General features: G+C 45.9%; 1 protein-coding gene across 1 annotated transcript; it reads right to left on the bottom strand.

The window, feature by feature from the left end:
* Positions 1-254: 254 nt before the first annotated feature.
* LOC144129826 (uncharacterized) lies at positions 255-9311 on the bottom strand. Its single transcript, XM_077663893.1, has 4 exons — positions 9266-9311; positions 7159-7376; positions 3374-3657; positions 255-660 (listed from the first exon to the last, which is right to left on the bottom strand). The coding sequence occupies exons 1-4, from the start codon at positions 9309-9311 to the stop codon at positions 255-257; spliced, it is 954 nt and encodes a 317-aa protein (XP_077520019.1).
* Between the last annotated feature and the right edge of the window lie 6442 nt (positions 9312-15753).

Genomic DNA, 15753 nt, shown 5'->3' with positions numbered 1-15753 from the left:
CATCTTAACTTTCTGGCGTACGGCACTCAAATCGACAGGCATAATGCGCCAAGAAGTCTCATCGCCTCAATCCTTCAGGCGGGGTTAGATCGAGAAGCGCAAGTTGAACACCGGCGTGAATGTAAGCAGGGCGCACACATCGTATGTTCTAACTTCTAATGTTTATCAGAAACTCTTCGCACTAAAAAAATTTCTAAGCTTACAGAAAAACGTGAACAAAATAAATTTCCGACATATCTTTTTTTTTTGCCGGGCTAGTGTTGCGACTTCAACGGTGGTCCTTCGGTGTCTACGTCTTCTCGAAGATCTGTTGTCGACCTTATTATGGCTGTGGCTTCTTCCTCTAGCAACACGCTTTGCGCTGTACTCAGGCGGACTCGACGGTTGTTCTGTAGAGCACGAATGCGCGCGAGCCTATGTGGACGTCTCCTGGCCGTCCCGTGGAGGCATATCTCGACCGTGAAGACGACCAGTGCGAATGCCGCCATGATGGCCCACAGGGCGAAGACGGCCGCCATGTCGTCGAAGCGGAGCACCTCAAAGGACATCCCGCCGGCCTGGGAGGTGGCGGCCTCCTGCAAGCTCCGGCAGCGGTGCCACTCATGCATGCCGTCTTCGTACCACTTGATGTCCAACCCCGACTCCATGATGGCCGTCATCCTTGCATGCAGAGAGAGCGAAGACGCAGGGCAGAGAGAACAAAATGAGAGGCGAACTAAAACAATGAAGTAAAGGGGGCTAAGGTGAGATCATGTTCAATGGAAGTGCTCAGCGCACAGTGCTGTGCCCATCCGTCGGTGTCTATATATTATGAACTAAAACGGTGCTGCAACCTCATATCCTCCTGAGACCTGCAGTGTATATTAAGTCACCATTTTTTTTCCAATTGCATAGCGTATGAGAACGTGGGATCAAAAAATGATTTGAACATAATTTGCTGGATTTCGAACTTATGCCTGGGTGCTGAGAAAAGTCCAATATAGAGGAAAGTGAAATTTCTGAAGCACGCAGCAAATTAATCGTTTCAACACTAGAACTTACGATTACGTTTGTTGGTTGCAAGTAACGAGTGCTAATAAGTTTACAAAACTATTCTGAGCACCGGTTCAACTAATGCAAGTAAATCCGCTTGTAGCTCTTGACCAGAAAGTGGTCATGACAGAGGTATCTAAGTCATCTTGGAAGAACGATGGAAATCAAGAATGGGTTTCACCGCAGCAGATTGTGCGATGTAAGCAAGCACATGTACTTATAGCCAAGATTGATGCATTGCCTGCGAGGACTCATTCCTTTGCACGACCAATTTCCCTGCACGGCGAAACAGAAGAGAGAAAGCGGATTCTGAAAGAGAATCTGCTTTTGTTCAAACCTGGATGCGATCAGCCTTGGTGGCTGCGAACTGCTTTAATACTGCCTGCTCTATTGGCGCTGATATTTAGACAAGAACTCAAGGTCAGGAGAGATGAAATACAGGGCCAAGGTATACAGAGATTGGCTCTGCCGAATAGTCTTTGATCGAAAGCAGACAATAAGATTTGCGTATTTTTCTTAATAGCAACGGCATAAAAAAACACAGAGAAAGGGGAGTTAACTTGTTAAAGGCTTATGCTAGATACGTGTAAGAGCTTCACAGTTTTCGGTTTTGACCATAGAAAAGCTTTAAGTTGCCGGAGTGCTGAGGCGATGGCATTGTCTTACGTTAGTACTGATGCTTTCCTTTTGGCCTTAAGACTTGTTAATTAATGTTTAAAATTAAAAATCTTGAAAGAAACATCCAATGAACTCCAATTGAGTAATGCGCAATCTAGCTAGCTTTAACTCATTCTGCTGTTTTCCTGTCGTGCTGAAAATTCGTGAAGTTATCCATCACTCTTAGACAAAAATACTAGGCCCGAGGTGAGGCCTGACAAGGTTTTTTTTGCTCGAATATAAAGAATATTTTATTATTCATCGTTAAAAGCCCCTTTTAATCCTTTTATTACAACATTGACGTGATTTTAGACGAGCAACGCTTGGACTGATTGTCCATTACTTCACATACTCTGATAGTGGCGTCTTATACACCCAACTGCGGCACACTCTGTTCCATAAACAGAAGAGAATGGACGGAAGTCGTTTCTTTAATATGAAAAAATGCATGGGCTGTTGCCGCAAAAAAAAAACTATTTATAAAAGGTGGGAGCTGTAATGAGGAATCAACGGTCCCCGAATTGTCCAGTGCGCTGGCATTGAGATTATCTGTCATTATAATCTAGGGAAATTTATTTCAATGTTTTCAAGCAGGGTTGCGTTTGTGCAGATTTTAAAAGGAGCCAGAACTCAAGCTAAAGGTAGCAATGAGTAGCCACGCCATTCATTCTTCGCGTCAAATTTGTGGGCAAACATAGAAAAAAGCAATCTTATGAATGCAATTTTTATTAATGAACAGTTAAGTAATAGCGTTCATAATGATACGAGAATAAAGAACAGAAAATATTGCCCTTTTGCTTCGTTTGGTCTTCAAGGCACACGTACGTTTCAAATAAGCAAATAAAGAATTAAAATTTCGGTGAACGCGCACATAATCTGCATTTGTAATAAGGAAGTAAATAATAAATAGTAGCAACCCAAGCGCTGGCATACAGGTGTAGAGGAAATATATAGAACTTTTACAGATGCTTCTTAGCTGAAGAAATAAAATTCTTTCTAGCCCAGAGTTCTAACCCGGGACCACCGCCTATCCGGGGCAGTCGCTTTACCAACAGCGCTAACCAGGACGGCTAGCGGATGAAATGGCGGGAACGAATTTATTAACTGGAAGTGGGAACCGTGTTGGTTTGATATTTAAGATAATCCCCCAAGGTGGAGAGAAGTACGTAGCCAGGAGTTTTCTTCGGGATAGGATTAGCACCCTCCTCAGCACAGCCAACTGCTACATCAGCATCTACCTAGCTTTCTTGTAGTTTCGCCATTATATTTGGAACATACGCTCTGCAGTTACGTTGTTACACATAGCAGACAGCAATCAAGGCACGCTAAAGGCATAAAACAGAAGCTGTGCCTCCTTGCACTGCACTAGCGTTTTCTTTCTGGTATTGTTATTCTCGCGTTCTAGTGTTCTAGCGTTACGCAGCGTTACATTGTCCGCATGGGTGCCCCTTCGCGCATTGCTTAGGGTGCTCGATGCCTACCATACCCGCTGGCGGGTATCCCACACTCGCGTTCATCCGCCACCACGAAGACGAAACTCGGAAATGATAGGGCGTCTTTATGCTGTCTTGCTATTGCGTATGCAGTTAATGAAAAAAGTCTCTGTTATCCATTCCAAAACATTGCGACAGCCGCAGGGACGTAAAAGCGGGTGTAAATATAAAAAATTGAGGCTAAAACACACTTGGAGTGAATCCTGCGCGCCAGAGCTGGCGGCATGGTCTTGGCGTGCGCCATGCTGACGAAGCGAGTGAACAGGAGCTCTGGCCCAACGTACAGCCTCCCTCCCGTGAGGCGGCACTGCTTGGCCAGCATGTGCATGGTGACGTCACGGTCACTGACGATGACGGCGCGGCCGCTGTACAGCTGCTGCATGGCTGACTCGGAGAACATTTCGGCGATGGACACGAACCCTCCGTGGAGGTTCACCTGGCGCGTCAGCTGTCGCAGTGTTGGCCTCGTAGACGTCTGTGGAGATTCACGTTTGCAGTGTCGGCATGGAACGTCATTGAGTATTGTACATGTATCCGCAGTTAACATCGTACGGAAGGCAATATAGCGAAAAAAAAATTAATTACAGAAGAGGGCTGGTGCGGGATGGTTGGCACATGGTGACGGAAAAGACGTACCAGCACCAAGACGTGACAAAGGACTTATCCTCGTTATTTTAACTCAGAATGTTTAACTCATTTGCTACCTCACATGTCGCAACAAATCATTTGATTGTTGGTCAAAAAGTGTTTGTCTCGTTTCGTTTATCCTATCTTAGCGCTGTTGCATCCATTCCGTCATATTTAATTTCATCGCCGTGTTTGCATCGGTAAGGCAATAGATGATGCGGTTTAATTGTCGTGCGAATTGCACGGTTAACACTACCTCTTGCTGGACTAGTTAGTGTAACATTGTGTAACAAAAGTAAAACAGCGCTAATTTTTACACAAACCACACAGAAAGACCAGACAGGACGGGCGCTGACTCCATACTACAAAAAACACTCACACTCAGACCAAACCTACTCATTATCGCGTATTCTTTAGCAATCTATGCTCACTTTCTTGTAGGGAGAAAGAAGTCGTGCTGACGCGCATGCCACCTATCTCTTTGATAAAAAAGGCTCCTGCCCTTTCCCGAGCTAATCTATCTTTGCTTCCAGCTAGAATTTCAATCTCGCCAAGTCATGGTTCACAGTTTTTTTTTCCTTTTTATCAATGCAGGAGCGGCAATGGGCGGGTAGGTTCTCGGACGAATCTGATGCGTTCCCTACCGACCTGTTATGTTCCCCCGCTCGCTCGTTTACGCAGCGTCCAGTCTGGCCGACGTACACCTTGCCACATGCAAGGGGGATCTCGTAGACCACTCCCGTGGCACACCTTAAGTAGGGCTTCGAGTGCTTCTTTCCACACCCAGATGTAGCTTTGAAACCGCTGCTAACCTTGGGGCACATATTGGCCAATTTGCAGGGGGCGGAGAAGACCATGGGGACTCCGTACTTGTTGCCAACTCGGTTTAAATTGTGGGACACCTTGTGAATGTACGATATCACCACTGGTTTGGCTTCGCCTAAGTCTTCTTTCCGGCGTCGCCCCTTTGGCTTACCCTTAAGTTTCTGCAGCAGTGCCTCGGTCACGGCAGCCACGACGTGGTTACGGAACCCTGCTTTACGCAGTCTATTAACCTCACCCTGGAAGTTCGCCCGCATCATGTGAGGGCACTACTTGAGGAGTGCTGATTCCATTGAAAGGGTAGAAATAGCACATTTAACAGTTTTTGATTGAGCCGAATCGAACGGTAAAAAATCTTTCTTGGCCCTAGGAAGGTAGCGCCAGTAAACACTTCCGACCCCCAGCTTAATGTTAAGGACCAAAAACTGGAGCAAGTCCTGTTCAGGAAGCTCAAATGTGAAACAGAGCTCCTTCCCATGTTGTGCAAACATTTCCAAAATTTTCATGGCAGTCTCCTTAGTGGCCTGTGCCATGTCTCTTTAAAAACACTAAAAATTCGTCAGCGTATCCAAAAATCTAAAATCTTTAGGACAGCTCAATCGTCAGTTAGTGATGCTCAAAACAGCTCTCGCCAGGCTCTGCAGCTCTTTTTTCTTTTTTTTTCTTTTTAACCATGTAAGAAATGCGCATGCGTTCACCTTTTTCGGGCTCTCTCTCTCTCTCTCTCTATATATATATATATATATATGTGTGTGTGTGTGTGTGTGTGTGTGTGTGTGTGTGTGTGTGTGTGTGTGTGTGTGTGTGTGTGTGTGTGTGTGTGTGTATCAGGACGTGCTACGTCCACCGCTATGGACGAGGGTGGCGCTGGTGAACACTCTCAAGGTTCGCTTACACGCAAAACATAAATAGCCACGAAAGCAGCAGATTGGACAGCCGTCGCCGTAGCTCAGTTGGTAAGAGCACCGGAAGCGATATTCGGAGGTCGTGGGTTCGGATCCCACCGGCGGCATGGTTGTTTTTTTCTGCTGCTTTATAAGTAATTTTCCTTAAAGGCAATTGATTGGCACTAGAAATTAAAAACAATAGAAAAATTCCCCTATGCACCTCGGTTTTCAGTGAATGTTGGTTTCCTTAATATATATATATATATATATATATATATATATATATATATATATTATATATATATATATATATATATATATATAGTTATGCCACTAACTACTCTAGTGGCGCCATACAGCGGCTAAACTGCATTTCCTGGCCGTTGGCAAGCCTTGAGCCATCTCGGGGCTATATGCTTCGTCTTCATCTCTCGTGCGGCCTGCTGCCTTGCGCGTTCCAACGTCTTGCGCGTCTAATTAAAGCAAGTATACCAGCCCTGCTTACGTCAACCGTTTCTCAGTGACCACACACACACACACACACACACACACACACACACACACACACACACACACACACACACACACACACACACACACACACACACACACACACACACACACACACACACACACACACACACATATATATATATATATATATATATATATATATATATATATATATATATATATATATATATATATATATATATATATATATATATATATATATATATATATATATATATATGCACATGGGGTTTTCAATAAACATAGTGTGAGTGAGCGCCCGTACTGTCTGGTCTTTCTGTGTGGTTTGTGTAAAAATTAGCGCTGTTTTACTTTTGTTACAGAATTGCACGGTGCACCATTAGATCTCAAGAAACGCGTTCTGGACGCAAAAAAAATTAAATATCTTCGGGAGAGCCGCGTTCAGCAAACTTATGAGGACGCGTGCACGCGGCAGATTTTTGCAATCAACCAACATTTGGGGAGGGCACTTGCTGCAAGTGGCCTCTTGCAGGTCACCTGCGCCGCCTTTGCTTATACCTCTTAAGTGAGGGAGGTCGCGTTCTGCACAATAGGCATAACACAGACCGTAATCCAAGCCGGTACGCATGTAAGAAGTTGTCCACACGTAGCTTTTGGCTACACAGAAAACATTTTGAAGTTGGCCAGTGTCGGCATATAACCATGTTCTAAAGACACGGATACTGAAAACCAAGCTTTTATTAGCTTGAAACGGCACAAAAATGAAATAAAAATATAGAACTTCCCAGTCATGTCCACAGGCAAACTGAAATGACGTCAAGACCGTTTCTTTACGAGGATAATCTGATGATGGGCTACTCTCAAATTCACTTCTAAACGATGCATCACGCTGTAATTTTCGGTACAGATATCGTGAGTTTTTAATTCAATGGCGGAGAAAATAATGATCATCAAGGGCGAGATCTTTTGCAGCTCTATGGCTGCGGTGGGCAGGTGTTAATGAGCATCTACTCCACTCGTTAACAGTTCGCGGCCAACCAAAAAGGCTATCAGTAGTGGACACGTTTTTGATACGAGAGGGCTGCCCCGACAGCTCACTCCTTCTATTTACAATCTGGTCGATGCTAATCGGAGGGCGCACATACCCGCACGTATGTCTCGTACACGGTGTCCTTCCATATGAGGGGCCGTATGGCGGGCTTGAAGGTCACCTCGAGCGGGGATCTGAACCGCGGCGGTTCAGTCTTGATGGCCATGCTCGCCTTGAGCTGCCCAGCGAAGCCGTTGGTGAGCACCAGCACCGTCAGCCACCACAGCGAGAAGAGCAGTCGGCCTGCGTGACTCTTGGTCGGCGCCGTGTGTCCTGCAGTTGCGGAAAACAGCGAGAGTACAGCGGTCTTTCTGCGATAACTCTCCGAATTCCCATTATACATCGCGTAACATGGCTCAGAGCACACAGAGAGAGAGAGAGAGTAACATGTTTTCACGTGCAAGGGCTCAATGTTTACAAACAAAGAAACAACTGCATTTGCCTGCTTTCGAACGGCAAGTATCAATCATTGCATCCATATTTATTTATTTATACAAAACGCACCCAAGATCCCTCAGTTCGAGGCTATTACAAGGGGGGGGGGGGGGGGGTACAGGCAGGTAATCAAAAGTAAACAAATAAACCATGATTTCGAGGAACTACAACAAAACAGATAAAAGCATATGAATCTGGAAGAAAATTGCAAAACACAAAATTAAATATTGAAGTATAAAGGGGAAAACAAAAACATGAACAGAGCAGCAGACAGAAACGTTAATACAAGTTATACAATGTCTGACAAACAACGGCATGAAAATAAAACGAAAATTATAAATCACAGAAATACCAACACAGAAACCTAATGTACTAGTAAGCTAATAATTTAGCCCCAAACTTTAAGCAGAGGTTGTGGCAGCCAATAGATTATAAAATATATCCGCATCAGTGACGGTAGCAACATGTGAAGGCAAAGCGTTCCAGTCAGCTATGGTACGTGGTATGAATGAATGTGCATATTTATATGTATGACACGAAAAGTGCTTGATTTTAAACGGATTGTCGCGGCGGTCAAAAATGGAAGAAGGGAAAGAAAAAAAGTCATGATGAAGCGTTGAGTGATGATACAGTTTTTGAAAAAGTGATAACCGCGCAACTTTACGAGGGAGGCATAGATCGTGAAGATCAGCGCATTTCTTCAAGGCTGTGATGCTGGTATGACGCGAATAGTCCGAGAAGATAGAACGAACTGCGCGATTCTTCAGAGACTCGATGTTATTTATTAAGTATGCTTGATGAGGGTCTCAAATAGCCGCAGCATATACAATTTTTGTTCGAGTAATATAAGCGGCGTATGAGGAACACGTAAAAACTTCAGATATCATTTCTTTTTATTTTTTCAGTTGCACGGTCTCGCGTGCGTTAGTCTATTCACTACGTTCCAGGAACTATAGTCCTCCACATAAGACCGTCGCAAAATGTTATCAACCTCCACTCAGCCCTTCGTAAAAATACTGATACTGCAATAAATAACAACTGAATTGCATGATACCCGTGATTTACATGAATGAACGTACTGCTCTAGAAGTGATCCTCGATTATGCACACTTTTGTTCAACGGCCTAACAATTGTATGGAAACTCTACTGCACATGAACGATGCCTGATATGAATGTGGACCACTGGTTCAATCTCCCTAATAGCTGAACGTTGCAATGCATATATGAGAGCAGTAGCGGCATAGTCGCGGTGATAACCGGCCCCACAACAAACTCTGTATAGAAAACTTCGCCTTCGTTCACATCAGCCGATTTGCTTGACAAAGAAAACTTAGCTTACGTTTTCTTTGTAAACAGGTTGCCTCACCGAGGGTGACAGATATTTTGCAAAAAGGGCTTTTTATTAAGTAGAACAATTTGTTCACCGTATATACAGGATTGCCACAAGTGGCAGGTGTTAGAAAGAGTGAAGACGTGCTAACGAGCAAGCTGATTGAGAACATACATTATTTTACTTTTTAATTATTATCGCCAGGCGTCTAAGAAGTTATTTGTGCTCGCCAGTAGTGATGACTCTATTCGTGTGCGGCGAGCGTAGAAGGCCGTACTTTCTCACAAAATACATGCCGAGAAAAATAAGCGAGCGTGTCAACGAGTTCAGTTGGGAATGCTACGGTAGGAGGGAGCAGCCACAGCACACAAGTTTTAGGGTGTTAATCATACACACCTTCATAGGAAAAGGAACGCAGGATGTCCCAGGTGTTCTCGTACATCTCCCAGGCGAAGCTGCCCGCGTTGCGAGGCCTTCGCTTCTCAATGAACGCGAGGGCTGTCGAGACCACCGGAATGGACGCGACAAGTACTGTCCAGACCTGGGTGGGGCCATAAGGTCGTCATGCGAATGACTAACACAAACTGCGTATACACAAAACAACATCATCCACACTGTGGGGACTCAGCCCCGCAGCTTCCCCTTGTGGTTTGCTTTCCCGCGGTGCACTTTCCCACGGCCTCGCCTCGGCCCACGGCTCCACGTGACTTTCCCTGGCTAGTTACTTTAACTAACAAGGGAGGGCGCCACGGTCGGCGTGACTGTACGTGACTGCTGCGCGCGCGCACAGGAGAGCGCATGCTCTTCGGCTGGGATCGTCGGCGCTAGCGGACGTGCCGCCCACGGCTGCGCTGGGCGAGGAAGTGGAGGGAAGACTTGCTCCCGCATCTCGTCCCGTCCGGCTTCGGAGTATCCCTTGACCTAGCGGCGCGGACGAACATTCGCTCGTAGCTTTGATGGTGATTCGGACGACCTACCTCGATTCCTTAGCGTGTATAGTTGCTAGCTGGCGTTATTGTCGTAGTAGCAATAAATGCCAGTTTGTGCCAGCGACGGTGGTGTTCCTTTGTTCTCTCAGAGCAAGGCCCTCTGTGGTCGGCGTGCGCTCGGTAGCGTACGCGATCACGGGGTGGGGTCCGGGCGGCTTTGAATTGTGTCAGCCACAATTAAGCGGGGAGAAACTACTTATCTCCCCTTTTAAAAGCCCACATCTGGCGCCCAACATGGGGCCTCCTCTTGGAACATTGAACAAATGTCTGTCTAGTTCGAGGAACGCTCTTTTTCCGAACTTGACAAGTGATCGGCCTAGCGTGAATTTTGATCGGTGGGTCCTGCGGCATGCTTTCTTGAGTGCGAGGTGTATTGTGCTGCAGCATGTTTGAACTTTTCGACATGCTCAGCACAGTTTTCTATCAAGTTTTCTCTGGAGTTTCTTCAGCGTGACAACCAATCGGTCTGCATCGAGAGAGCGCGAGGCCGAGTGCCCGCGGAGTTGCCGAGCCCGAAGCGAGTGTGTACGAAAGCCGCGTGGGTGATCCGAGTTTTCTGTATATATTTTTCTCTGCTATCTTTTTCGGCTCTGGGGGCCGCAGCTCCGGGAGCCGGGTGGCCTGGGGCAACGGGTGACGCTACGAGCTCGCCGGTATTACAGCTCGACATCGGGCGCCCCGACACTGTCCTATACGAGGGGCGCCGACCGCTCAGAAACTGCTCCGTGCAGTGAGCGGGGTAGGACCCCTTCACAAAGCTGATGTCTCCTCCAGGCTCCACGGCATCGACTCGGCCCACGGCGCCACGTGACTTTCCCTGGTTAGTTACCTTAACTAACAAGGGAGGGCGCCACGGACGGCGTGACAGCTGCGCGCGCGCATGGGAGAGCGCATGCTCTTCCGCTGGGATCGTCGATGCGAGCGGACGTGCCGCCCGCGACTCTGCACTTCGCTAGCGGGGCGATGAAGTGGCGGGAAGATGTTTCAATTCAAAGTTTATTTTCCATAAAGTGTCTGGGGGGTCTCCTTAGCTAAAAGCTGCTCATGCAGCTTGACTAGGGCCAGAGGACCTTTACATAGCAGTATCAGTAACATAATAATGCTTGCATTTAAAACAGACATGTGACCTCTAATTGGCAACAGTAAATTCAAGTATTATATAGGATTTTTAGCACTGAAGTTATAGAAGGTAAACAATATAAGTCAGTCATCATATGTCACAAAAAACACATTTCAAGAACATGACAAAACACTGTACAATCTATTTGCTGAAATGAAGCACAAGAACAGAAAGAGCAAACACAATAAAGTGTAAGAAAGCCAAGTATACGTATTCAACCCTAAAGTTGTGTATTTTTGTTTAGTATAAGTGAGAGGTTATGTGATAACGCTTGACATTTATAAAATGTTCGAAACCGTGGGATATCCCACAAATTTTTATTTCTTGTATGTACGTTAGTGTCACGTACGGCGCTGCAGAGATGCTAATGACATTAGTTAGTTGTCTGTTTTAAGGGAGGAAAAGTAAAATGTTTTCAATAGTCGAATTCCATAAATATCCTCAATACGAAGTGTTTCAAACAATCTGAAGGTACTTGTTGTAGTGGCCGTTGGTTCCATATTCGCAGTATGACGGATTATTGGCTTTTGTTTTGTTAGAAGCCCGTTTAAACTTCTCTTATTAGTTGTGCCCCATACTAAAGTATGGCATATCGTCCCATGCTAAAGTATAGGACGTCCGCATCTATTCCCGTCCGGCTTCAGAGTATCCCTTGCCTTAGCGTGGGCGAACATTCTGTCGTAACCTTGCTGGTGAGTCGGACGACCTCGATTCCTTAGCGTGTTTTGTTGCTAGGTGGCGTTATTGTTGCAGCAATAAATGCCTGTTTGGCTCATCCACAGAGTTGTTCCTTCGTTCTCTCAAAGCAAGGCCCGCCGTGGTCTGGGTGCGCTTGTTAGCGTACGCGATCACGGAGTGGGGTCCAGGGCGGCCTTGAACTGTGTCAGTCGCAATTAAGCGGGCAAAAGTTATTTCTTTCCCCTATTAAAGGCCCACATAGCCAATCGGTTGTTTTGCGATATATGCTGTCACTCTATCGCAGAGAAATTTTTCTTTTATTTTTTTGCACGTCGAATGTTGAATTAAGGTATTTTTTGTCATTTCAAGGCGACTTCTACACATATTAGTTAATCCTGTGAATTTGGTAAAGGACGTCATAACGCCAGCATGCGAAGTGAACCGGGGGAGATTCAAGCTAGTTTTTAGTTAGTGCCCATCATCCATACAGGGAAAAGGAGGCTCCACACACACACGGGGCCCTTGAAAGATTTCACAGCGTGACTTACTTGCCAGTCGAAGACGAATATGTAGCTGAACGCGTTGACCAACGGCGGCCCGGCGACGGCGATGAGGCTGCAGTGGCTGGTGTACAAGACGGGCGCGTAGGTCGCCACCTCGGTACGGTCGTAGCGGACGATCACCGGGGCAGCGGCCAGGTCGGCCTCCTGTTTCGCCAAAGAAGGAAAGGCTTCAGTTTCGTTGCTGAAAGAGCTGCTGACTTCGTGCATGTTTTAGGAGTTTCAAGCCTGGTCAAACAAACATGCACACCCTTTACGACACCTCTGATGTCATTTCTCCTGAGAAATGCGAATGAAGCCAGAAGTAATTCAAGCCGCGGAAGGCATAGGCCGATGTCACTTGTACATAATGGCTTTCATTATGGTGCAAAACTAGATGCGTAATCACTATAGTTAGGATATAATGTTACAGAAAAAGGCAGAAGCGACAATCATATGCTGCAGCCAAGATCCGAACCCACATGGCTCGTGCTGTGCTATGCCAACTGGGTTGCGAGGGCGGCTATCTCGTTTATATTTACGAACGTATTCCGGTTAGGTGTAGTCTAAACATTGAGCGTGTCTACCAGCGCCGCTCTCGACAACAGTGGCTGACATTGAGTGTCCAGTTATAGCGGAGGTGCCACGTACAGCGTGATTATATGCTTACCTTCGTTTCAAAGACTGCTGGATTCTTTTATAAACAATGCCTAACGAGCCATTCATCTCTTTATCTCTGTATGCTTATTGCCCATATACAAAGCAAGAAAACGCCCAAATGGGTCCTAATGGCTTGTCCTCCAGCGCACACCTGTAAGGAGGATTTACTCCTCTAAACAAGGGATGTATTTAGGAGTGATTGAGAGTAATATTTTACTATCCACAGAAATGAAGCACGAATATGGCGCATGGTTCATGCATCCTCTTTCATGCTCATTCTTACAGTCCAGGCTACTACGGAACCGTTCAGGGAGCTGCACGCGTAGCCGGCAACTGCGACATCTAGGAGCTGCGCTGCTCTCGTGTGAACCTGATTCATGCTTTTTTTTGGTGTCTGCAAGCGTAGCGGTGGCTTGGGCTGGAGGAGTCGTCTGCTTGTTGTATGCTTGGGCTTTGTGAGCTTTTTTTGTTACCTATTACCGTAGATGAAGCAATGTAAGTTACAAGCTATATCAATAGGTTAAAAAAAGATTTTACAGCAGATTTCATGGCAATGCATCACGCTATAGATGACTAAACAGTAGAAAAGATTAGGTCGAAAACGAGAAAACTACCGGAGGTAATCTGACGTGGCAATGTCTGCTTTCATCTTCATGTCTTTAAAGCTTTATTTCATGATACGATTGATTGACAATGCACTGTAATGAGTAGTACGAAGAGCTCGACGTTGAAACCCTGTTCCATCCGATTATCCTGTCGAGGCACTTCACTACAGACGTCTGCGGCACGTACGCCAACAATACCGAAAATGGCTCTGAGAATTAGGCCTAAGCAGCTGCTCTAGCGGGGTGGCAACGCTAACAAAAGAAGATCAGGTATCGTAAGAAAAAGCTGGAGGCTTTAGAGGAGCAGTTTAATGTAGCTTAAGCTGCACCAAGTGGGAACAGTTCGACAGCTTGTACGGTGGCAGGTGCCCTTGAAGCCGCAGAAGAGAGCGGCGAGCCAGTGACGATGGTAACTAAGGGGAATTCAACCGCCGCCATTGGCCCACGACTGACCAGAAGCCGTCAAGAAGCTTGAAGGCAGTGCGCACAGCGAATAATGCATTTTATATATATTTTTAATACATGTGCGACTTGAAGAGCGTTCAGGCCAAGAAACTCCATTTAAAATCGGAGTTAAAAAGAGACGGCTGCTCTTTTATATTCCAACAATCAGAGAAGGGAGTAAAATAGCTAATTCACCAAATTTTTGCTCCTTATTGATGGAGTTAATGTTTCCACACACGGAGTTTAAAGGACGACATCAACAACTTAAACTCCCGTTGGTATTGATTCTTGTAGAGTGAGGAACCCAAAAAGAGTAAGCGCAGTTTTCAAACTGGAGAAAACCCACCAATGCTTGCGGTCCGTACAGTCGCGAAAGCAGTGCTTTGAAGTCTACGCCTGTACGGCAACGATGACTCAAAATCGCCACGTTAGAAAAATTTGGACTGAAAAACATTTCAATATTTCGGACGTCACTTGCTACTTATTGCATGCTATTATTGCACGACTAAGCTCGCGAAGGTTGGCGCTTATGTTATCAGGTCGATTCTTTAGGTGACACTGTTAAGGTGTCGAGGCGCTTCATAAGAACGAGAGGAAGAGGAATTAACAAGGGAAAATTGTAGACCGTCGATAGCCTGACATGGCGGAACTGATAAGTGATAAACACGCATGCAGAGTGACAGGGACCCATATTGTGGCTTGTTTAATTGAATTTTCTAATGAGCGCCGCTCAAAATTTCGTCATGCAAATGTTAAATAGGTCATGTTGGTCATTTTGTGATCTCTCAACACGCCTTGCCTGTGCCTCCGTTAAGTGACAGGGTTCGTGCTTGCCCTTTCTCGCACAACAGTGTGCGTCGCGGGGTGCGCGACCAACTTGCCTGTACAAATACTGACCCCACTCTGTAGCAGTCCTATGATGCCAGTGTAAGAGCCATTCGCCAAGCGCACGCCGTATGACAGCCGAGGGTCGTGCACAATGTCGTACCTGCCGCCCACGAAAGACAGAGAAAGAAAATGCATGCTTTAGAATCCACGTTTAAAAGCACATAGATCACAAATAGCACTGGCCGAGAGCAGTGTTTTTTGTGTTTATTTTTGCCTATAGCACCTTCCGGGAATTTTCAGGGTGGCGTAGTTTTTTCACTTCCTCTCAGAAGAAGCTGCGGATAAATACAGAGTCTTGTCACACTTATGTTTACGTACTGTCATTTTATAGCGTGGGCTCTTAATGACAGGTCCTCCCAGATCTGATTTCGGTCGTCCTCATGATTTTATGTCATTCCAGAGAGAGGTCATGTGTCCCATTGCCGTTGTCACATGGTCAATGGTTGATGTGGCGTGCCAGTTGCTAATGAATCATAGGACCTAATGATTAATCGGTATGTGACATGACCATGACCTTTTTGCACATACAGGTCGCTGAGAGGAACACGCTACAGGAGACAGCGCTGCATTTGCGTTCGGCACAAAGGCAATTCGAAAACACGAGGTACATTGGAGAGGGCGATAAAGTGAGTGAAATGGAACCACCATCTTTTTCTGTTAATGTTTAGAAATCCACATAAACGCTCATAGAGCAAAGCTGACTTTATATTTACGTTACTAAGGGATCAAGCAACGAGGACACGATAAGTACGAATCCTCTTTCAGAGAGAACACAACACGGCGGAGGCTCAGTGCTGATTGCGGTACCAGCCTTATCTCAGAATCTTTTCCTCGGCCCTCCCGAAAAGAGAGACTGCGTGAAATATCTGTGCAGCATCGCAGTGGTAGCAACTGTTGTATTTGAGAATGCTCGAAGGCGAACGCAAAGAAATGCTTTCCGCACCGGCAGCGATTGCTCCGG

This window comes from Amblyomma americanum, chromosome 4, assembly GCF_052857255.1.
Source record: "Amblyomma americanum isolate KBUSLIRL-KWMA chromosome 4, ASM5285725v1, whole genome shotgun sequence".
Classification (NCBI taxonomy): Eukaryota; Metazoa; Arthropoda; class Arachnida; order Ixodida; family Ixodidae; genus Amblyomma; species Amblyomma americanum.
This window is presented reverse-complemented; position numbering and strand designations above follow the sequence as displayed.

Coding starts and splice junctions, on each gene's coding strand:
- LOC144129826 (XM_077663893.1), bottom strand. CDS start 9,311: ATGTACGAGAACACCTGGGACATCCTGCGTTCCTTTTCCTATGAAG. Junction 3,658..7,158: donor TGTACGAGACATACGTGCGG/GTATGTGCGCCC, acceptor GAATCTCCACAG/ACGTCTACGAGGCCAACACT. Junction 661..3,373: donor GCGCGCAGGATTCACTCCAA/GTGTGTTTTAGC, acceptor TCTGCATGCAAG/GATGACGGCCATCATGGAGT.